At 47.5% G+C, this 25,033-nt stretch overlaps 3 protein-coding genes across 37 annotated transcripts in view; 2 read left to right on the forward strand and 1 right to left on the reverse strand.

Annotated features, from left to right (window-relative positions):
* LOC1274122 (protein groucho) overlaps positions 1-4,638 on the forward strand; it is a 187,686-nt gene extending 183,048 nt beyond the window's left edge. For 18 of the 35 annotated variants that reach the window (XM_061648355.1, XM_061648358.1, XM_061648360.1 and 15 more), the window contains 7 exons: positions 596-652; positions 1,696-1,875; positions 1,966-2,213; positions 2,304-2,553; positions 2,641-3,064; positions 3,139-3,338; positions 3,428-4,638. In XM_061648355.1, coding sequence (XP_061504339.1) covers positions 596-652; positions 1,696-1,875; positions 1,966-2,213; positions 2,304-2,553; positions 2,641-3,064; positions 3,139-3,338; positions 3,428-3,535 — 1,467 coding nt within the window. In that variant the 3' untranslated portion in view covers positions 3,536-4,638. The remainder of the gene's footprint in view (positions 1-595; positions 653-1,695; positions 1,876-1,965; positions 2,214-2,303; positions 2,554-2,640; positions 3,065-3,138; positions 3,339-3,427) is intronic. The other 17 variants (XM_061648371.1, XM_061648373.1, XM_061648377.1 and 14 more) reach the window with 3 other exon arrangements.
* Positions 4,639-14,398: 9,760 nt separating this feature from the next.
* Positions 14,399-15,740, reverse strand: LOC4577206 (uncharacterized). The gene has a single exon (XM_001230900.3). The coding sequence runs from the start codon at positions 15,566-15,568 to the stop codon at positions 14,534-14,536; it is 1,035 nt and encodes a 344-aa protein (XP_001230901.1). The 5' UTR covers positions 15,569-15,740; the 3' UTR covers positions 14,399-14,533.
* Positions 15,741-21,230: 5,490 nt separating this feature from the next.
* On the forward strand, positions 21,231-23,819 carry LOC3290994 (Kruppel-like factor 1). The gene has a single exon (XM_562810.5). It carries the CDS (start codon positions 22,184-22,186, stop codon positions 23,186-23,188), a length of 1,005 nt encoding a protein of 334 aa, XP_562810.5. The 5' UTR covers positions 21,231-22,183; the 3' UTR covers positions 23,189-23,819.
* The last annotated feature ends 1,214 nt before the right edge of the window (positions 23,820-25,033 follow it).

The raw sequence follows: 25,033 nt of genomic DNA on the forward strand, positions 1-25,033 counted from the left end.
TCTGTGTCTGCTTTTAAGATTCGTTTTTTTTTCTTTTTTTTTGTGCGCTTAATGCGTACAATGCGTTTCGTTGTGTGGCGCTCGTATGGTTGCAAGTATGATACAATCCTCACACACACACACACGCACACAAAGCATTAATTATTTAACTCTTTAACCGTTTTCTTTGCAAATATATCAAGGCTGAACCATTTGCGCAGGTTCTATATGTTACAAAGATTGTTGTAAAATGTAAAAAAAAAACATTGCAAACATGTAGAAGCCTGTGAAAAGTCTACAAAATTACTCCCAAAATGTACACCCTATTTAAAGGAATACAAAATGAACTTAAATTTTGCAACAAAACAGTAGACAGAATGATGTTAAAAAATGGTCGATCACCAACCTAAAATGATCGCGCCTGATGGTCACAAGCTTTTTATGCTACACCCCGTTTGATTGATTTCATGCTGTTATGTGGTCCTCGTCCTCGGTAGTAGTGTCCTGCCCAGTTTTCGTTGCTCACCTTGTGCCGTTTTCGTCCAACCGTACCCTCCCTCTCAATTCTCTCAGTTTGACCCGAGTATTGAACCGTTTGCCCTATATTGTTTTGCAGGAAAGTGATGGTGAGAAAAGTGATCAGGATTTAGTGGTGGACGTCGCGAACGAAACGGTAAGGGTTGTGTGTGTGTGTGTGTGTGTGTGTGTGTGTGTGTGTGAGCGTGTACGTGTGTGTACGTGTGTGTACGTGTAAGGTTTGCGTTCGCTCGAATTAACGTGGCGCGCATTCTAGTTTGTATGACCGAAAAGAGAGTAAGAGAGAGAGAGAGACAGAGAGCGAGAGCGAGAGCGAGAGCGAGATGTTCAAGTCAAGAAACACACTCTCACCAGCGCAAAATTTAAACTCAGTAGCATTTGATTTGGTTGAAGTCAGATTAAGAATAAAGGATAAGTCCTGGTTGCTCATCATTCCTTTGTCACCATCACTACCGTGCCACCCCTCCCACCGTGCTGTGTCCTTTATTAGTGTGTGTGTATGTGTGTGAGTGCTAGTGCAAGCTGTTTAGCGTCTTTAGCTTTTTGATTTGTCGTATGTTTATCGTTTGTTTATTTGTTTGTTTGTTTGTTTGTTTTTCCCCCTGGCTCAACCATCTCGTTCATACGACTCCCCATGCTCTGCTGCATCGTCCTTTTAGATTGCATTTTTATTTTTATTTTAGTTTATTTCGTACTTCATTCGTCTCCTTTCTGTCGTCATTTCTCATTTAGTTGTATGTGATTAGTCTTACCCTACACATGTGTTGCATCGTTACTAGTTACCTTCATCGACTGCAGTTTGTAATTAAACTCATACCATCGTTAGAAACACCTTCAGTATCTGTAGACAAAGTAATCCAATACAAACCAATTCCAGTCCACCAATACACACACATACATACACACCACATTCCTGTTTCCTGTTGTCGTCGTTTGCGTTCGTTCTGCCTGTCCCCTCCCCGGTAGAAGCTGTTGTGTTTCTAGTTGTGTTTACATTGTATCATTGTGTAGGGTGTACCTTCCTCCCAGTTTGTGTATTCGTTGCCATTTTTTGTGTGGTTCCCAGCAAAACGAGTGTTATGCTAGAAGTAAATGCTTATTTTCGCTAAGCGAAGAGCTTTTGTGTGTGTGTGTTTCCCCGCTGGTTCCAATTCTCGAACGTTTGTTCCTCTCCTGCAGGGTTCACCGTCACCCCGGCCGAACGGCGACCATCAGTCGGATCGTGGCGATCGGGACAGTATCGGGCTGAATGGCAGCGATAAGGCAGGCTCGAGCAGTTTGAAGGGTGCCAACGATCGACCCCCGTCCCGCTCTGGCTCGAGCTCGTCCCGATCAACGCCCAGCCTCAAAACGAAGGATGTAAGCAACAAGCGACGAACCCCGCTTTCTCTCTGACGATCCGCGCTCTTATCGTGTTTCGTTTCGTTCTCCCTTACCCTCCCCTTGTAGCTCGATAAACCAGGAACTCCCGGCGCGAAGGCCCGCGTCCCCACGCCCAACTCGTCCACACCCGGCGGTGTCCCGAAAGCCGTAGTACCTTCGCCAGCCGCCGGCTATCCTCCCTCGCCATATCAGCGACCGTCGGACCCGTACGCCAGACCGCCGCCCGACCCGTACGGTCGGCCTCCGATGCCTTTCGATCCTCACGGTCACGTCCGCACCAACGGTATCGCGCTGCCCGTGTCGAGCGGTAAACCGTGAGTATTGTCACTTCCCCAGCGCCCGCTGGAATGCCACTTTTCACTGAGCACCGTCTAACTGGTCTCCTTTTCTCCTCCCTACTCTAGTGCCTACTCCTACCATATGAACGGGGAAGGTGCCCCGCAGCCCGTCCCGTTCCCGGCCGACGCCCTTACCGGGCCCGGCATTCCGCGACACGCCCGCCAAATCAACACCCTCTCGCACGGGGAGGTCGTGTGTGCGGTCACCATCTCGAACCCGACCAAGTACGTCTACACCGGCGGCAAGGGTTGCGTGAAGGTGTGGGACATATCGCAGCCGGGCAACAAGAGCCCCGTCAGCCAGCTGGACTGTCTGGTAAGTGGATTCGCTTTCGGCGTTGCGCCGGCAAATTTCGCGCCAGCAGACCCGCCCCTTTAATGGCCGGTTGGTTATAATTCGCAGCAGCGAGACAACTATATCCGCTCCGTGAAGCTGCTCCCGGACGGCCGAACGCTGATCGTCGGGGGCGAAGCGTCGAACCTGTCGATCTGGGACCTGGCCAGCCCGACGCCCCGGATAAAGGCGGAGCTGACGTCGGCGGCACCTGCCTGCTACGCGCTCGCCATCAGTCCCGACTCGAAGGTGTGCTTTTCGTGCTGCAGCGACGGCAACATTGCCGTGTGGGATCTGCACAACCAGACGCTGGTGCGCCAGTTCCAGGGCCACACGGACGGTGCGTCCTGCATCGACATCAGCCCGGACGGGTCGCGCCTGTGGACCGGCGGGCTGGACAACACGGTCCGCTCGTGGGATCTGCGGGAAGGTCGCCAGCTGCAGCAGCATGACTTTAGCTCACAAATCTTCTCCCTCGGCTACTGTCCAACGGGTAAGTTTTGGTGTGCAGTGTGCCGCTCCAGTGGGTTCAGTCTCAACACACGTCTCTTTTCCATCTAAACACAGGCGAGTGGTTAGCTGTCGGAATGGAGAACTCGCACGTGGAGGTACTGCACGCCACGAAGCAGGACAAGTATCAGCTGCATCTGCACGAGAGCTGCGTGCTGTCGTTGCGGTTCGCCGCCTGTGGCAAATGGTTCGTCTCGACCGGAAAGGACAATCTGCTGAACGCATGGCGTACGCCTTACGGTGCCAGCATTTTCCAGGTACGTTTTCAGCGCCAACTCCTCCTTCAACCGTTGCTATGGTATCGATTCTAATTGAACGATTTCTCCCTCTGCTGTCTTCCAAACAGTCAAAGGAAACCTCGTCAGTACTAAGTTGTGATATTTCGACCGATGACAAGTACATTGTCACTGGCTCCGGTGATAAGAAAGCAACCGTGTACGAGGTGATCTACTAAAAGGCCCCTACCACCCGTTTGTTGAGGAATTATCTGTGTGTGATTTGTGTGTGTGTATTTTGCGACAGTGTATAGAACATCCAGCCGGCTAAAAAGGAACTCGCCTCGTACTGTGGTGCGTCCTAGAGATTGATCCATTCTGTGCCGCTTCTGTCGCAGATTCATGATAATAATGGTGAAACACACCGGGGCACTACGAATCAACTACCACACACGGGCAACACATCAAGTGACTTAAATGTGACGGAAGAACAACGGCCGTTCGTGGTGAATCGGGGGAGGAGAGAGCGCCCAAGCCCAAATGCGACGTAGAGGAATGCATAACGTCAATTGCACATGTGAGCGCGTATGCATTCAAGCTGCTACTATGTACAAAGGAAAGGATAGCAGACACACAGCATCAAACACCCACCCACCCACCACATGACACACACACACACAAATAAAAGGCAAAAAGGCGCCCTTCGAAAGCGGTGGCTACATATAAGTGTCGCATTCGCTCTATCTCAGTTAATTATTTGTTTTTTAGATTTCTAATCATGTAATAATATGTGAATTGTATGCTGCATGTATGCGCGCGTGTGTGTGTGTGTGTGTTCGGGCGTGGGAATGTGTGTGTGTATATGAGAAGGAGGCGAAGTGAGACAGAAGTGCGAGAGAAAAAGCGGTAGCTTTTAAGCTAAGAAGAAGCAGAATCACAAAGTAAATAGTAAGTAACTTAAGCGTGTCTAAGTGCGGTAGGTAGCAAAGGTAAAACTGAAAACAGAAGGCAGAAGAAGTTAGTAATCGGCAACACTGAACAACCAACAGCAAGAAGTCACAGTGAAGAACTTGACGTGCATTATGTAAAAAAAAAACAAACAATCTGAAGGAAGCACATTAAAAAAAAACAGGATAATCCCATATGAAATGAGATGTAAAAGCGCATCGTCTAGTTGTTGAAACAAACAGTTTGAATTTGAAAGGATGAAAGGAAAGGCAAAAAGAGTAGAAGAAGAGCAACAAGAAAGAAAAAAACACATATAAAAATGAATATGACAAAACAACAAAACAGAAGAAATAAAAACGGAAACCACCACCTCTTCCCCATCTTAATAGAGAAATGAACCAAATCGTATCCCCAACCAGTGTCAAACAAAACTCGAGTGAAAGAATGCGTTGTGTGTGTATGTGTGCATGAAAGCAGACAGAAGAAGAAGAAAGAAGGGGGTAAAAGATCAACAAAACAAAAGAAAATGTAAAAATTAATCCTCCTTCCAGGGGCGGAGGGAGGGCCAGCCGGGAAGAAAGACCGGCCAGCAAATTGTGTATAGCGGGAGGAGGGGGGGGGGGCGCGAGGAAAAGTGTGATCGTTTGCATATAGTAGGCGAAACAACAAATCCAGTTGCTTAGTAGCGAGGAAGCATACATTTGCACATAATAATTAACATTCTAATCCCTCTCATAGCTCTGTGTACAGTATTTTGAGCCCTTTCGAGCGCATTCTTAGCGGTTTCAGCCGGACCGGGACGGAACGGTGAGCGGCAATGGCGCGTGTGTGTGTGTGTGTGGTACGAGTTCGTACATTCGCTCACCACACTCCGTGTATTGTGCACACATGGACATCCCAACATCCCACTCCCCAAAATCACCACCTCCCTCCCACCCAACGCCGCTGGCCTGTTGCAGAGCAAACCGTGTGAAAAACGTTGCAACGGTTTAGGTAAATTGGTTTAGAAAGACGCAGCATTCTAGGCAACAAAGCAGAAGGAAACATTCGCGATGCTGCTGAAGAAGAAGAAGAAAAAAAGAAACAGATTGTATGATCGCTTAATTGTTTATGTTAGTTGTGTTTAACTACGGAACAACAGAAAGAGACACTGACAGGAAAGAGAGAAAGGAAAGGACACAAAATTCGTTTAAATTTTCAAACACTGCTGCATTGAATGGTTGAATTGATATATACTTATTTTTGATTCAAAAAGCATTTTGATCGACATGTACCGATAATGGGACGAGAGAGAGAGAAAGAGTCAAAAATGGCTAATCTAAACAGTTTAAAACACAAGGATGATTCTATTGAGAGCATCAAAGAAAGTTTGGAAACTTAATTTATTGCCTGTCTGTGTCGTTTCGCATAAACGGCCAGCATGGCCAACACCGTTTCCGTTTCGTTTGGTGTCCCTCTTGTGGACACTATCAACACGGAAATATAGTTCTAAATGTTTGCTCTAACAGGCCGAAATCTCATTTGACTCAAAGTAAATGCAAACAAGCTTAAGTACACACCATCTAAAACCATCTCACCTGTCTGAAACGAGCGAAAGGTGGGGATAAGAGGCATGACATTCGATGAAAACAGCATTTATTGTTTGATTGATGAACCCTAAATGTGTTGCTTCAAGTGTGTTCTGCCATTCACTCTCCATCCAAGGCACGAGCCAATTTACTGGACGAGTGAGGAGGTGGCGGACACTAAAGCGTGTTAAATTAGGGCAGCGAAAGATGTAGAAATGAAGCGCACTGTGAAGGCAGAACGAACGTTGAAGGCAGCAGTAGGAGCGCGGGGATAGGGGGTGAGAAAATGGAGAAACATAATGAATATTTTTAGAAATGGAAAACCGAAAAACTATTAATCATTGATGCGTCGTACATCTGTTGTGTGAATTTGAAAGAAATGAGAAAATGGAATTTGCCAAATTCTTCGTGCGAAGCAAATGTGGGTAAGTAAATCAATACTGTGTCTTGACACGGTTAAACTCGAAATGGTCAACGATGTCCGGAAATGGTCAACAAAGTATTTTGTTGGACCTACATGTGGTTGAACATCTTTCTCTCTGTCTTCCAACATGATGATTCAGATTACATTATGACCTTTGAACACCTCATCTTTCTCTCTCTCACGATAGAGCACGTCGATGTGACATGGCCCGGTCAACAATCATTCTCCAGGATGCTCAGTCTACGACTGAAACCTCTTATTCATGTAGACACCCGATCTCCGTCAGGTCTCGCTTCACCTGGTCCAACCATCGAGTTCGCTGTGCTCGCCTGCGCCTTATGCCGAACTGGGGGTCGCTGTCGAACACCTTCTTGGTGGGGCATGAGTCCGGCATCCTCATGACTTGCCCCAGCCATCGTATCCTGCTGCCAGCCTTCGCCACCGTCAGGATGCTTGATTCGCCGTACAGCTCAGCAAGCTCGTGGTTCATTTCGTAACGACCGTCCCGAGATAGCAGAACTTCTATACTACCTCGACTCAACTTATACTCAACTTATACACTGCTTCCCAGTTGATCTGAGTCTCCGGCAAGCAGATTCTTCGTCTTCGTCGGGTGTACGCCTCACACACCTTCGCTGATGTCCTGCCGATGATGTCGATGTCATCTGCGAAGCCAAGAAATTGGAGAGAACAGTAGAGGATCGTGCCACGGATGTCGTTGTCTAGCTCCGCGCTTCAAATGACACCTTCCAGGGCGATGTTGAAGAGCACACAGAAGAGTCCGTCACCTTGCCTCAGACCCCTATGAGATTCGAACGATTCCGACGTCGCTACTCTCACCTTGCACTTCATGGTGGCCTCTAATAGTCGGATCAACTTCCCAGGGAAGTGGTACCGCTGCATGATGCTACATAGCTCATTCCGGTCTATGGTGTCGTAAGCCGCCTTGAAGTCGATGAACAGGCGGTGTGTAGGGATCTGGCGCTCTGGAGGATCTGCCGTAGAGTGAAATTTTGGTCGGTGGTGGATTTGCCTCCAACAAACCCAGTTTGGTAGCTGCCAACGAAATTTGTAGTAAGGGGCGCAAGTCTGAAGAATGCAGGACAGGGATAGGACAGGATCTTGTAGGCGGCACTCAAGACTGTTGTTATTCAGGACTGTGATGGCTTGAAAGATCGAGCAATCCAGCCTGTTGCCCTTTTTGTAGACAGGGTGAATAATACCCAGCTTCCACTCCTCCGGTAGTTCCTCCTGCTCTCAGACTTTCACGATCAGCTGATGCATTTCGACGGTAAGCCTCTCCGGCCCAATCTTGAAGAGCTCGGCCGCCAATCCATCGCTGCCGGCAGACTTATTGCTCTTAAGCTGCTTGATGGCGCTGGCAATTTCATCCAGAGATGGTGGGGGCACCTCGTCGTCTGTGCCGATGCTGTCGCTGTTGTAACTGCTGTGCTGCTGCTGTGGTGGTTGCCTTGTTCTGCCACTTGCGCCAGCCTCTCCTGCCTCTGCTCAGTTTAGATGTCCTTCGTAGTAGCATTTCCACCTTTCGATCATCTCCCGCTCGTCCGTCAGGAGATTTCTTTCCGCATCCCGGCACATTGCGGTTTTAGGACGTGCCTCGTACAATCTCCTGTAGAACAAGCGGGTGTCCCCCAACTGTACTTGCTGCTCCAGCAGCTGTTCGTCTGACTCTTCAAAACGGCACCGTTTGGCCTAGAAGAGCAGGGTTTGCTGTTTCCTCAGTCGTCTGTAGTTCTCCTCATTCTGACGAGTTTCATGCCGTAGCATGCGGACGCGCGCTGCGTTGTTCTCGTCTGCACTCTTCGCCGAACAATTCCTTTTTCTCTCTGGTGGTTGAACATAACGAGCTTGAAACAATGTTCCGTTATACTTCCAATTCCGGACATTCATGAAGTTTTATTTAACTTCTTTATATATTGACCCTGGCGATTACACTTTAAATTTTTAGATGATCGTCATGATGTACTAGAATCAATTAATACGTGTCTGACCCCTAGTAGGCCCTGATGACACAGTAAATAAATATGTTCTGTCGGTCAGTTCACCACCAGAGGCATTCTTAGCAGTTTTGCTTCAAACCGATGCCAGTGTTACTTCTTCGATAATTCCTACTAATCGTTTTGAAGTGCATAGAAATAAATCAGAATATATTGCACAAACGGTTATAAACGTGAAAATAGCAGTGTATAAAACATAAATTGTGCTCTGAATTTCATCCAAACTCAATATTCAATTCTGTCCGGAATTCGAAGTAAGATTTATTATCATTTTTTTTAAATTCCGAACAGCCGAAGTAAATTGTGATAAATTTCATACAAATATGTGTTTAAACAGTGACAATGACAAGAATACAACGATATGTGAAGATAAATGTGACAAATGCCTAAATGGACGTACGGGAAAGTTCATCAATTCGCATAAAAGTTCTTCGGTTCTATTTTTTTATAGAGAATTGGAGCCAATTGGCCCTCATTCGCCTCTTATTCGGTTCTATGCTTCTACGACCACAAGAGAAAAGCAGCACCCAAACCCCGTTGTTTTTTAGACCGTCGTTCTGTAGGTCTAGGTGACTCCTACACTCAGAATTGGGTATTTAGAACATACAATAAGTTAAAAACTAAAAAAGTGTTAATTTGACGAGAATAGACGAAATTTTGAGGCTGTTCGGAATTCGAATCAAACCGTCCGTAATTTGAAACATGAACTCAAAACTGTCCGGAGTATGAATCAATTTTTGCAATTATTCTTGTAACATTTTTGGAAATTTTAATTTTTTTCTCAAATGTAGCAGGATTGCTTTAGTAAAATGAGTTAAATAGAAGTTTGGCCGATAATAATTGAATTATTAAGAAAATATTACTTGCCAAAAATGGCCTAAGTGTAGTGTCCTTAAGAGTGATGGGTAAAATTGGCAAAAATCCGGAGTCGGCTCCGATCCGACTCCGATAAATTCGGAATCGACTCCGGAAGGTAGGTCCACGCTACAATATCCGGAGTCGTTCGGAGTCGTTTGAAATGGCCCAGAGTCGTCCGGAATCGCTCGGAGTCGCCCGGAGTCGTCCGGAGACGTCCGGAGTCGTTCAGAGTCGCCCGGAGTCGCCTGGAGTCGTTCGGAGTCGTTCGGAGTCGTCCGCAGTCGCCCGGAGTCGGAGTCGTCCGGAGACGTCTGGAGTCGCCCGGAGTTGTTGGAAGTCGGAGTCGTCCGGAGTCGTTCAGAACCACCCGGAGTTGGAGTCGTTCGAAATCGTCTGGAGTCATCCAGAATCGGTAGCAGATAGAGTCATCCGGAATCATCTGGAGTCGGCTGAGGACGGCTTCTAAAGGAAGTGCACGCGCAAAGTAAGAGACAAAAAAACACAACGAAAGAAAATGTCTGATCACAAGCACATTGAACCACACGACTCATGTTGACTCCGACCAACTCCGATTCCAAACGACTCCGGACGACTCCGGACGACTCCGAACGCCTCCAGACGACTCTGGACGACTCCGACACCGGACAACTCCGGACGACTCCGGACGACTCCGAAAGACTCCGGACGACTCCGACTCCGGACGACTCCGACTCCGGACGACTCCGGACGACTCCGGACGACTCCGGACGACTCCGGACGACTCCGGACGACTCTGGACGACTCCGGACGACTCCGAACGACTCCGGACGACTCCGAACGACTCCGGACGACTCCGGACGACTCCGGACAATTCCGGACGATTCCGGACGACTCCGGACGATTCCGAACGCCTCCAGACGACTACGGACGACTCCGGGCGACTCCGACTCCGGACGACTCCGGACGACTCCGGACGACTCCGGACGACTCCGGACGACTCCGGACGACTCTGGACGACTCCGGACGACTCCGAACGACTCCAACTCCGGACGACTCCGGACGACTCCGAACGACTCCGGACGACTCCGGACGACTCCGGACAATTCCGGACGATTCCGGACGACTCCGGACGATTCCGAACGCCTCCAGACGACTACGGACGACTCCGGGCGACTCCGACTCCGGACGACTCCGGACGACTCCGGACGACTCCGGACGACTCTGGACGACTCCGGACGACTCCGAACGACTACAACTCCGGACGACTCCGAACGACTCCGGACGACTCCAGACGATTCCGGACGACTCCGGACGACACCGGACGACTCCGGACGACTCCGAAAGACTCCGAACGACTCCGGACGACTCCGTCTCCGGACGACTCCAAACGACTCCGAACGACTCCGGGCCACTCCGGACGACTCCGGACGACGACTGAACGACTCCAAACGAATCCAAACGACTCCGGACGTCTCCTGACGACTCCGGACGTCTACGGACGACTCCCCGGACGTCTCCGGACAACTCCGGACGACTCTGGACGACTCCGAACGACTCCGGACGACTCCGTTCGGACTCCGGGCGACTCCGTTCGGACTCCGGGCGACTCCGTTCGGACTCCGGGCGACTCCGGACGACTCCGACTCCGGGCGACTCTGGACGACTCCGAATGACTCCGACTCCGGACGACTCCGAACGACTCCGAACGACTTCGAACGACTCCGGACGACTGCGGGCGACTCCGAACGACTCCGAACGACTCCGAACGACTCTAGACGACTCCGGACGACTCTGGACGACTCTGGATGACTCCAGACGACTCCGGACGACTCCGACTCCGAACGACTCCGGACGACTCTGGACGACTCCGGACAACTCAAGACGACTCCGGACGACTCCGGACGACTCCGGACGACTCTGAACGAATCCAAACGACTCCAGACGTCTCCGGACGACTCCGGACGACTCCGGACGGCTCCGGACGACTCCGGACGACTCCGGGCGACTCCGGACGACTCTGGACGGCTCCGTACGACTCCGGACGCCTCCGTTTGGACTCTGGGCGACTCTGGAAGACTCCGGGCGACTCCGGGCGACTCCGAACGACTCCGGACGACTCCGAACGACTCCAAACGACTCCGAACAACTCCGAACAACTCCGGGCGACTCCGGGCGACTCCGGACGACTCCAAATGACTCCGGACGACTCAAGACGACTCCAAACGACACCGACTCCGGACGACTCCGGACGACTCTGGACGACTCTGGATGACTCCAGACGACTCCGGACGACTCCGACTCCGAACGACTCCGGACGACTCCGACTCCCACTCCAAACGACTCCGACTCTGGACGACTCCAGACGACTCCAGCCGACTCCGACTTCAAACGACTCCGGACGACTCCGGACGACTCCGGACGACTCCGGACGAATCCGGACGACTCTAGAAGACTCCAGCCAACTCCGACTCCAAACGACTCCAGACGTCTCAGGACAACTCCGGACGACTCCGGACGACTCCGGGCGACTCCAGCCGACTCCCAACGACTCCAGACGGCTCCGGGCGACTCCAGGCGACTCTGGACTACTCCGAACGACTCCAAACGACTCCGAACAACTCCGGGCGACTCCAGGCGACTCCGGACGACTCCAAATGACTCCGGACGACTCAAGACGACTCCAAACGACACCGACTCTGGACGACTCCGGTCGTCTCCGGACGACTCCGGACGACTCTGGACGACTCTGGATGACTCCAGACGACTCCGGACGACTCCGACTCCGAACGACTCCGGACGACTCCGAACGACTCCGGACAACTCAAGACGACTCCGGACGACTCCGGACGACTCTGAACGAATCCAAACGACTCCAGACGTCTCCGGAAGACTCCGGACGACTCCGGACGACTCCGGCGACTCCGGACGACTCCAGCCGACTCCCAACGACTCCAGACGGCTCCGGACGACTCCGGACGACTCCGGGCGACTCCGGACGACTCTGGACGGCTCCGTACGACTCCGGACGACTCCGTTTGGACTCTGGGCGACTCTGGAAGACTCCGGGCGACTCCGGGCGACTCCGAACGACTCCGGACGACTCCGAACGACTCCAAACGACTCCGAACAACTCCGAGCAACTCCGGGCGACTCCGGGCGACTCCGGACGACTCCAAATGACTTCGGACGACTCAAGACGACTCCAAACGACACCGACTCCGGACGACTCTGGACGACTCTGGATGACTCCAGACGACTCCGGACGACTCCGACTCCGAACGACTCCGGACGACTCCGGACGACTCCGAACGACTCTGGACGACTCAAGACGACTCCGGACGACTCCGAACGACTCCGAACGACTCCAAACGACTCCGAACAACTCCGAACAACTCTGGACGACTCTGGACGAATCCAAACGACTCCAGACGTCTTCGGACGACTCCGGACGACTCCGGGCGACTCCGGACGACTCCAGCCGACTCCCAACGACTCCAGACGGCTCCGGACGACTCTGGACGACTCCGGACGACTCCGGGCGACTCCAAACGACTCCGGACGACTCCGAACGACTCCGAACGACTCCAAACGACTCCGAACAACTCCGAACAACTCTGGACGACTCTGGACGAATCCAAACGACTCCAGACGTCTTCGGACGACTCCGGACGACTCCGGACGACTCCGGACGACTCCAGCCGACTCCCAACGACTCCAGACGGCTCCGGACGACTCCGGACGACTCCGGGCGACTCCGGACGACTCTGGACGGCTCCGTACGACTCCGGACGACTCCGTTTGGACTCTGGGCGACTCTGGAAGACTCCGGGCGACTCCGGGCGACTCCGAACGACTCCGGACGACTCCGAACGACTCCAAACGACTCCGAACAACTCCGAGCAACTCCGGGCGACTCCGGGCGACTCCGGACGACTCCAAATGACTCCGGACGACTCAAGACGACTCCAAACGACACCGACTCCGGACGACTCCGGACGACTCTGGACGACTCTGGATGACTCCAGACGACTCCGGACGACTCCGACTCCAAACGACTCCGGACGACTCCGGACGACTCCGAACGACTCCGGACGACTCAAGACGACTCCGGACGACTCCGGACGACTCTGAACGACTCCAAACGACTCCGGACGACTCCGGGCGACTCCGGACGACTCCGGGCGACTCCGGACGACTCCAGCCGACTCCCAACGACTCCAGACGGCTCCGGACGACTCCGGACGACTCCGGACGACTCCGGGCGACTCTGGACGACTCCGGACGACTCCGGACGACTCCGAACGACTCCAAACGACTCCGAACAACTCCGGGCGACTCCGGGCGACTCCGGACGACTCCGAACGACTCCAAACGACTCCGAACAACTCCGGGCGACTCCGGACGACTCCGGACGACTCCAAATGACTCCGGACGACTCAAGACGACTCCAAACGACACCGACTCCGGATGACTCCGGACGACTCCGGACGACTCCGGACGACTCCGGACGACTCCAGCCGACTCCCAACGACTCCAGACGGCTCCGGGCGACTCCGGGCGACTCCGGGCGACTCCGGACGACTCCGAACGACTCCAAACGACTCCGAACAACTCCGGACGACTCCGGACGACTCCGGACGACTCCGGACGACTCCAAACGACTCCAAAGACTCCAAACGACTCCAAACGACTCCGGACGACTCCGGACGACTCCGGGCGACTCCAGATGACTCCGACTCCGGGCGGATCTAGTGGTGCCTTTTTGCCGGAGTCGGAATCGGACTAACAATAGTCGGAGTCGGATCGGAGTCGTGGGTGCGCTCCATAGAGCACATCACAAGTCCTTAATACGAAGCTACACGATATTTCATTCGCAATGATTGCCAAAAAACCATAAAAATCAATTTTGTTTGTTTGTCTTTCGTTGGAGACATTGTACTTTGTTTTTGGGCACCAACAACTTGCAACATGTTAGAATGCGCTTTGCATTCACCATTGGATCTCCTGCAAGACCTCCTTACAGCGGCATGCTTCACTCCCTGCTATAAAACACATTTCACCAGTAGTGTACTTCCCTAAAAATGTATAACGAAAAAGAGATAATTCAGCTAACCCCAGGAGCGTTCCAGAACAATTGATCTACTGTTGGTTTGAAAGTTTTAAAAGCACTGGATAAAAAATCATCGTATCTGCCTGACGCCAATGTCGGGCATTGCCCATGAATGTTACGCATATTTCGCCAATTTGCCTTTCTTTCGTTTTGTTTTGCAAGTCTGCTCCTGTTTTAAGTACACTTTCCGAAACAGCTTTTGTTAGGCGTAGTTCAGTTTTATTCAAATTCAATTCCACTTTTGTTTTACTTCGCTGTTCAACGAATAACAGTGCGCGCATACTTTTTGCGGCAAAACAGTTCATTATGCTTCATCAATGATTGGTCACCCTCTAACCCTGAAGAACACCGTAGTTTACGCCAAACAGTGCCTTGCACGCTTCCGATGCTGCCATCTTACGGGCCACCTTTTTCGATTGCCCCGTGCCAGTGAACGATTGTTCGCCTACCGTCACCCGGGCCACAAAGTTCGTCCGTGCCGGACTCACGACGGTTTCGCCGACATCCTCAAACGATACGGGTGTTACCATGATCGACAGTAGCGTCGCCGGATGGTGGCTGGTTGGATTGACCGGCAGTTGCTCCCGGCACCTGATCACACCATTTTTCGATGGTTGTTCCTTCACCTTTGTCGGCTTTGGCTGCACGTTCCATTTGGCAAACAGTTTGTACAGCGCAAACGAGACCAGGTTCTGCGCCAACAACAGTGTTGTCTTAGCATCCGGGTCCTCCTCTGCCTCCATACCGTTTTGCGTGGACGTATCCATCATCGCGCCCGTCTCCGATTGATCCTTGTGGGCTGCCAGCCGCGGCAAATAAATGTCACGCAGCACCTCCTCGGACACCTTTTCCTTGGCAAGGAATTCGTTTGGTGCCACCGCTTGGTACTGCATCGCGTTGAAGATGGTTTGCACCATCGTCTCGTGCCCGTTGGTGCGGACGTTGAATTCCGAGCTGTTCGCGCCGCAAAGATTGCACAGCGCGTCGAATGCGCTCATGGGTTGCGCCCGATGGGCCAGCTTGCACCACTGACTTCCTCCTCCCTTGGCCGCTTTTCTATTCAGCTTACCGAGAACCGGTTTCAGCTGGAGTTGGTTGTTGGCGACAACAGAGGAGGAGGTGGTGGTGTTGGGTGTGCTTATGAGGACGGGGACGGTGTCCATCATTTCGTTGGCCATGGTGTTGTGGGTGGTTTGGCCGGATGATATGCCTCCTCCGAAGATGCTGCCGGCCGTGCCGCCGTTCGTACTGCTCCTATTGGCGTTGTAGGTGTGTGCGGGAAAAAGGGGAGCCCCGGGGTAATAGGGCTGGCTGCTGGACGACTGGCCTCCCTCGCGGGGAACACCGAACGGATGCACGATATCCATTATCACTGTAATTTCACCGTTCACGAAGCGACACCCTTTGCTTTGTTTTCAAAGGTTGATGGTCACAGATTCAATTGTTGATTGAAAATTGAAGAGCAACAGACGCGTGCAAAGAGTAGTGGTGAACTGTGGCTATTGTGCGCCGGAGAATGAACAACAGCAACTATACTGTGGTAATACCCGACTGACAGATTACTGCTACAGTGTGTAGCATAAATGTAAGGCATGGAGCCTCTACGTTACGTTAGCAATACGCGTAACGACTATTTATCTCAAACCCAAGCAGTATTTTTGTTTCACACCTGTTTTAATAGGCGTGGATGAGCATATTGATCATGTCTTAATATTTATTATTTAATGTGATAATGACAAATCCATCAATTTCGAACAATAAAAAAAAGTTCGGAAATCGCGAAGCATACATGGCGGCTATCATCGAGCGTTTGAACGAAATTTACGGGATCTTCTATATAAGGATCTTCTTAAGGATATTTAGAAAGTCCAAGTTTAGAGACATTGGGGCCCTTCACGATTCTAGTCAGTTTTTTGTATGGAGTTTGACAGTTCCCAAGTAGCACAATCCTGTTAAGAAACCGTTAAAAGTATGCCTAAAAGTATTACTTTTAGCTTTCCATACAGCAGTAATTCCAGGGCTTAAAACACTGCGTAACGCTTTCCTTTCTTCGTCAATGTTTCGTTAAATCTTAAAATTTAACCGGTATTTTTAACGAAAAAGATCAAAATTAACGAAAAAATCGACAGAGATGGCTGTATTTTTCTTTCTCTTTCGTTAGGGACATGCAAGGTCTTCGTTAAGCTTAATGTGCTTATATTTTCGTGAAATAAATTAATAAATAAAACACTTATTCGTTTATTGAATAAAAACACAATTTCACTAGGTAACCGCATCACACAATTTTCTTTCATTACGCGGATTTCGTCAATCTTCATCGTGGAGGTCAGCTGCTGCCGTGTACGGAAAACATGATGTCCAAACGCTATCGGAATCGAAAATGCTGCGAAATATAAAACTTATGTAGCTCATGTGAAGAGAATGGTAATATCGATACAATGACCTGTTGTAAAAGCACGATGATACACAAATTAAACAATAGCTGATAGATATTGTCGCAGACGCTTGGTTTTGTTGCCATCTACACACAAGCTACACACAGGAAGCTTGACGAACTTTTTGACATAAGAAATGGAGGCGCCATGTACGTGACCGTGTACAGTATGTCTCAAAAATGATCGTCATCAAGAGCATATTATTTTGCCCAAGAAAATAAATATTTTTATGAAGATTTTTCTCATTTGCTAATATTGCATACAGGTGGTCCCCGAGATACACGGTACCTCTTATACGCGGATTCGGAGATACACGGTTTTCTAAATTTGACAGTTCTTTGAGAAAATTGTACTGTTTTGACACATCAATTGTAAATTGCCAAATAATTTCCGTTTCGATCCAATGTTAAAAACTTTTTAAAAATGTTTAAAACTGTTATATTCAGTCAGGATCATATCAAATAATTCATAAAATGACTAAAACCGCCCCCTACTTGCAAAATTACACGAAAATTTGTGATATTTTAGCTGGAAATCACGAGATTCGACTTACGCGGAAATTCGAGATACGCGGTATTTTGCGGCCGTTTTCGGTCCCCATTAACCGTGTATCTCGGGGACCGCCTGTACCCTTTATCAAACTCTTCACATGTATTACTTAAAAACTATGATTTTTTTTTAATTTTTATTTTTTTTTTATTATTACCGCAGATTCAAGTAGAGGAATAAAAGAAAACACATAGTTTTCGTACAGTTAAGCAACACAAATATTTTGGTGTGAAAATAAATACGCATTATTATATAAATAAGAAAATGATTTTTCGAATATTGAATAAATTGGAAATGGTGTAGATAAAATTTGAAAAACACTGTGTGTTATATTGACCCGAATAAAAAAAAACGAGGGTAACGGAATACATCGTTATGCTGTAACGCTGGCAAATGTCATATTCTATTAAGAAACTCTATTTGATTTTTAAGGCCTTAAAAAAACTGTTAATAATCAAATAGAGTTTCTTAAGGCTACTTGGGTTGGAGGCTGAACTCATGTAAACACTCCATACAAAACCACACAAAAAACTAGCCTGCAATTTTCAGTTTAGATTATTCTAGCCTCAAAGCTAGAATTAGATTCGAGTACCTGCTCGAAAACACGGTGTTGTTTACATTTACCCCAAGGTGCATTAAAGAGATCACGTGGTGGAATCTAGAATCATACGGTGGAATCTAGATGTGTATGTAGTTCAGGTGGTCTCATAGCATGTTTTTTATTAGCAAATTTGAATATCACTTTTTGACTCATTCAGAAGCAGAAGTGATAAAAAATTTGCCTTCTAAATTCATACACCTTGGGATATGCCCACCTGCTATACAATGCAAACAGCTGACGGGCTGAAATTTCAGCCTACGAACTTACAACGAAAAGGGCCCCTTTAGCAGATTTCGTATCTTTTAGAATCCGTGGAAAATCTGGTAGTTAACGTGACTAATTTAACCCATGGCGAATATTTAAACGATTCGCGATCGGTTAACGAGATCGTTGAAAAACTGCCGATGACATTTCAGTACCAATGGTCAGAATATAATGAAGAGAACGGCGACCAAATAGTTATCTTGAAAGATCTCAATGAATGGTTGAAACCTATCGCAAAAACCATTATAAGAGTAGGAATACAAGATTCGCGAAACCATCAGCCGGGAGTGTTGTGTTTGATACTTTTGCTTTATTCAAACACTTATAACGTACAATAATAAATAGAACATAAATGACACAAAAAATACACTTTAAAATCACAAGTGCGGCGGCTGTGCACCAGCCGCACCGAGCGTCCCTGCCGAGAGCTCCTGCTCGATCGGCTCGCTAACACACTCTAATCGTGCGGCGCTCGGCACACTCTAAGCCTTGCGCTTAATGTGTGCGACAGTGTGCGTGACACACTGTCGTCCTCCTGGACGTTGACCGGTGGCAGCGCAACTGCCACGGTAAGTCCAGGGGTCGGCACGGCTGCCCACGACAGGGAGAACAACGTCATGCTGTACCTACCTGAAACAACCGTCCAGAACCGAGAAATCGAGAAAACGAGAAAACGAACAACGCAATCCAGTTCAAAGGCAATGGAATCAACCGCATAATAATGAAAATAACGTGTCAAGAAATCCGATAATGAATCACCATCAATTGGACTATTGTGGAAAAGTAACGATCCGCAATTTCCGAACAGTTCCAACAACACTTTAACTCGGTTGAAAAGTATGGAGAAGCAACTAATTCGAAAGCCTACGTTGATGAAGTGAGCAAATAAAACTTTTGAGGAGTATCATGCCGTGATTGTCGCGGGTTTGTGAAATTTTCACAGAAAGGCAACGCTCGTGTTTCGCGACATTACGATCAAAGTAAGCCATACATTCGTGCTAAAACAAGGACGGTTTGACAGAGAGAAAGTGTCGCAAAAAATTGACGCAGAAGATTTTTTGGGTCGTCTAGAAGCATAACAACGTCCTGAACCTTTATCAATGGATGAGAAGCAATCGAACGTGGAGAAAATCCTCGGTGTGCAATGGGATACGGTTGCAGACAGTTTCGGCTATAAGATTAACTTAAAAGAAATATCATCAGAAATCGGAAACGATAAGAAGCTTGCGAAACGAGAGGTGTTAAGTGCGGTCATGAGAACGTACGATCCACTTGGGCTGATCAGTTACCTAACAATCCATGAACGGATCCTGATGCAAGCTGTACACGTTTCTTCAAGCGATTAGGATACAGAAATTTCCGATTCACTGTACGAGCAATGGAGAGAATGGATAACCATGGTGGAAGGTGCCAAGGATCTACCAATTTGCTATGCCGTTATTAATCAGCCATCAAGTACCACTGGAGATACATACATTTGTCGATGCATCAGATCAGGCATTTGCGGCTTGATCTTCGATCCTGCTTCAAAGAAAATAACGTGGTACGACTGGTCGCTGGAAAAAGCTCGTGTGGCTCCGAAACAAACCGTACCCGTAAAGACAATAACGGAATATCAAACGATACCCTTCTCATCACAACGCTTAAAAATACTCGAATGTATTAATGATGAAGTCTCGAAATCCTGTGTAGACGGCATGTCCGCGTAGGACATTACGCAAAATAGAAGCATGTATGATGGGAGATTTTAATGCCCATCACGTCGAGAGGGGCAACCATTACCAATGATGGGAAAAGTAATAACGTACTAAAAATTATACACGATACTAATTTCACTATGATACATAAAAAAGAACACACGTATATTCATCCCGATCTCATCAAAAAAAGAAACACAGCCATTGATCTGACGATCACATCAATAACAATTGCTCCTCACATAATAAGACAAGTCTCTGACATGCACATTGACAATAGTGGACTCAGAGTAATTTATTCACAGAAAAATACAGGCGGTCCCCGAGATACACGGTACCTCTTATACGCGGATTCGGAGATACGCGGTTTTCAAAATTTGACAGTTCTTGGAGCAAATTGTACTGATTTGACACATCCATTGTGAAATACCAAATAATTTCCGTGTTGACCGAATGTAAAATGCCATTTAAAAAGGTTTAAAACCGTTCAATTCATTAGAAACATATCAAATAATTAATTTGGTGGCTAAAACCACCCCCTACTTGCAAAATTGCACGAAAATTAGTGATATTTTGGCTGGAAATCACGAGATTCGACTTACGCGGAAATTCGAGATACGCGGTATTTTGCGGCCGTTTTCGGTCCCCAATAACCGTGTATCTCGGGGACCGCCTGTACATGATATTATAGTGATATTATATTCATTCATACCAAAATCATAAATCACTCATACCAAAGATATATATTACAAGAAAAAATATAAGGAAATCATTGTACAATCGGCCAACGAAAACACCGACATAAACAGCATGACAAATAATATAAATAAAATAATAATAAAAAAAAAGTAAAGCCACTCTAGAACCTAAGTCATGGTAGTCAAAAGAAATCCATTAAAGCGTGACAACAAAAGTACATGTCTCGTAATCTTTTAAACCAAAGCAAAATGATAGAAAATCAAATCGAATGTAGAAGGTATGCAGTCAAATTTCGGTATTTAAGAAAACCTGCCAAAGCAAAAAGAACAGAAGATAGATAGAAATAAATAGACATGCAAATGAGAATGAAGGATCTTTAGGATTTCATTGGAATTTTTAAAGAGAAACCCTAAAAGAAAAGAACAAAACGACAAAAACATAGCAAATTTTTGTTTTTAATCTATTTCGGACAAACTGTCAATAATAAAATAAAACAGACCCCACACTTCATAGGTGATAAAAACCTATAAGATAAAAAGAAATGGGTTTTTTTTATTGGAGAATTGATGAAATAAGAACGTTGAAACTGTTTCGAATGTTCCTAAATAGAATGTTGAGGATTTCGCTTTCCGTTCGAATCTCAACAAGGGAACGACCCCCCTTCCATCTCAATAGACTCGCGAGCCAGCGAGGAGCACTAGCAGGAAGGATTGGCAAGTTGTCTCCCAAGTTGTGGACGAAGAACCCAGAGCCACCAAACCACTAGACGAATATCGTCCAAGTGAGTTTTCAACAGAATTTGTCCGCTTTAAGATGTGCTTCCTGCTAATATTTCTGCACTTATCTAAATGGTCTCCTTGGTCGCTCCATCGCTTTGAGCTGACATATTTAAAGTGTTATTAAAATTGCTGAAACTCTGCAATTAATGCGCTGATCGTTTGTACAATAATATTTGAATACTCGTATTAAACGATGACGAACAGATGAGTGCGTGTTAACGGCAAGCAGTTATCGGGAAGCAGAGCAAAACAAGAATTTAGAAAACAACGGCAAAGAAACCCGCTCCCCAGAGACAAGTCATTAGGCTGATGACTGCATCGACGGGTGATGATAAAACGGGAGGACATCTGGTTTTTGCTGTCTGTCTGTAAATATGACCATATCATACCACAAAACGTCCGGTGTAGCGTCTCTAGTTGAAACTGATTGATGAGCAATTGATAGAACGGAAGAACAGTTGGGCACTATTGTTGCGGGATAATATGCTTTGCTACAAGGCGACAAATTACTGATAAATAGTGTTATGACGATGCATTACCTATCACCATGCAACACGTTGGTCGAGCCTAATTTTCTGCATTCTGTGGTTTGTGAAACAGGGGGAAAATTCTTATTGTCATTTGACACTAATGAGTTCGCCGTAGCCTCCGCCGCGCTCCGAAGCAAACTCACTTTCTCAGTATCAACGCCAACCAGATGGCTCTAGAGGAGAATGCTCGACGTCAATGATGGCCAGAGCCAATGCCAGGCATTCAGTGTCTTCATTGACCAACGCGTGCGACATTTTATCAGCCTTTATCTCAGCCGCCAGCCAGCCAGCCAGCCAAACACATACATCTCGTGTCTACAGGGTCGCGATGATCCCGGGGAAATCCGTCAGCCGGGGTTGTGTGGTCGTGTAGTAGTTGCCAGCGCCGCCCCAATATCACCAAAGTGCTTCGCGCCGTATCATCTTTCATGCATCAACAGCATCGTTGCTGGCGGAAAAATGACCGGTCCCGGGAAGCCGTGATACGGCGCGCGGTTCAGTTTGTTGCAATGATCGACACCGATCGGATCGAGGCGATCATGGATTTGGGCAGCTTCGAACAATCGTCGGACGATTTCCTGGCCAACGGATTCTACCATCTGTACACCGAGCTGCAGGACGATCGAGACATTGCGTTGGCCCTAGCGGAACTAACGTGCCCCACGACCCAAACCTCCGAGCTCAAAGAAGATACAGTGCATCCTTGTCCAGCAACAATCGATCTACCGTCGCTAAACTCACTTGAACTTCTGCCTACGCCCAATGGGGGCGAAGTGGATGGGCTGGAGCTGGAGCTGAACGTAGAAGATTTCATTCTCGAGTACAATTGCGTAAATTTTAGTCAACTGTGGGAAAACGAGCTACGACTGCCGGAAAACACTTACCTCTGTGATGATTCCTGTGAAGCGTTTATCCGACAATCGGATCCACATGAAGATAAAGTGGCACCCGCAACCGGTGAAATCACGCAATCGGAGGTCGTGTCCCTAACACTACCCGCGGCCGTGTCGTCCAGCGTACAGCAACCGTGTGAAGCCGAACCCGACTCGACCGGGACGTTCGTTTGTCCGTTTGAAAGTTGCCGCAAAGTGTACGCCAAACCGGTGCATTTGAAAGCCCATCTCCGCCGGCACGTAGGCGATAAGCCGTATCACTGCAAATGGCCAGGATGTCAGTGGCGGTTTTCGCGGTCGGACGAACTGTCGCGTCACTTCCGGTCCCATTCGGGTGTGAAACCGTACCGGTGTGAGTACTGCCCAAAGTGTTTCTCCCGATCGGACCATTTAGCCAAGCACCGGAAAGTCCACGAGCGTAAGATGAGCGTGGGCACGGCGGGGAAGTTGAAGAGTGGTGTCGGTGCGTTCGTTGGAGTAGCGCCGGCAAGAGGACGACCAGGCCGGAAACCGAAACAGGCCTCAGTGAAACGATCGTGATCGTGAGCAATGTACGGGTGATTTAATAAAGCCAGGTCAAATGGGCCCTTTTTGCAACAAAGATGTTAACGTTTCAGTCTGGCTTTCTTTGTTCAAATTGTTCCGAAAGTTGTGAACATCTTCTTCTTCTTCTTCTTTGGCACAACAACCGCTGACGGTCAAGGCCTGCCTGTACCCACTAGTGAAGTGAGCTTGGCTTTCAGTGACTTATTGTTACCATAGCAGAACAATCAGTCCTACGTATGGGGGCACGGGCTATTCGGGGCTTGAACCCATGACGGGCATGTTGTTAAGTCGTACGAGTTGATAACTGTTGTGAACGGCCGAGTTGTGAACATCTGAAAAAACAAAATGCTAATCTTAATTATTGTTAGCATTTAGCCATCAATCGCATTGAGTCAGTTCCCACATGAAAACGTCTCATCTTGAGCGTTACTTTTAATTTCATACTTAGTTCGCCTATTCTTATGCACAATACCTTGTACACTTCGACTATTTTCTACATCCACACACACCTAATTTTCGTATTATGGAACTATTTTCAAAACATATGCTTTAGGTCAGTACAGGGAATTTGTTTGTGATTGTAAAAAATGAATTTTGCACATTTTTAATGGTTTTTATCATGCCTGTAGCTTGATAAATTAACGTTACTATGGCCATAATTAATTAACGTTACTATGGCAGTCTAGTTTTCCACATTGTTTGTCTTCAACTAGTTCCAAGCTTTCGGACTTCCTATAGTTTGCATATACCCTTAACACAATTATTCCCCAAATAATATCTATTAAATTAGGGTCAGAATTCTATTCGTAAATCTATTTTTAGGTGAATCTATTTTTAGGTAAATCCACACTGTTGTTGTGTTGCTGAACTTTTTTTTCTGTGATATTTTAATATAAATGAACTTGAACTTGAATAAATGAACCATAAATAAACTTAATCTTTATAATTCATTTCGAATTCATTTCAAAACCACACTTTCACTATGTCGGTCGTACTGGCGCCGGATCGCCGACTTTTTGAAAGACGTAAAAATGATTCTCGTAAATGTCTCAAAGTACTGAGTCATGTAGGTACTACGCATGGGGGCACGGTGCATTTGAGGCTTTAACCCAGGGCAGGAATAAAGCAGAATGAATTCAGGGAAATGTAAACATTTGCCATCAGGTTGTCCAGGGTCATTTAAAACATCATAGATGAAAGTAGATTTTTCAGCAACCCAACGACAGTATCCACACGAACACGGTTATAAAAATGAGATTTATAAGTATAAGAACATACATTTCTTACATTGACCCTCCCGAAATTCTGCTCTTATTTCGGTAGGAAATATTGACAGAATAATTGTGATAAGGCTGTATGCCAAAAACTTGGCAATTTTTTTATGTAAGTAAATGTTAAGTCACTGTGAGAAAAAATAAAGTAGACAAATTCTAAATTAAATTCGTCCGTAAAAAATTATTAGGCATTTTTATGAGCCCAGACCATCGCATCATCTCCTGTGTTTAGATTCTAACTTTTTAAGTGGCTTTGATATTTACTTTTGGAGTCTAATGATGAATGAAGTTGATTTTATTTAGAAGCTGTATATTTTCATCTAAAATTTAATTTCTTTTTCTTTCAGTAAGCTTCTATTAATATATGTTATTAATTATGTCATCATTGACATCATTATTAGTAATATATGTCATCATTGACTACACCTCCAACTGTGCTCAACTAGAGCGATTCGTTGATTTGTTATGATACTATAGCAATAAAGATACAGACCCTTTCCCCAGTTTTTTTTTTATTTTTTTGTTGTTTGCCTTGTTGCAAATGATATGACAAATATTCCAAAAA

The sequence above is a fragment of the Anopheles gambiae genome, chromosome 2, assembly GCF_943734735.2.
Source record: "Anopheles gambiae chromosome 2, idAnoGambNW_F1_1, whole genome shotgun sequence".
Taxonomy (NCBI): Eukaryota; Metazoa; Arthropoda; class Insecta; order Diptera; family Culicidae; genus Anopheles; species Anopheles gambiae.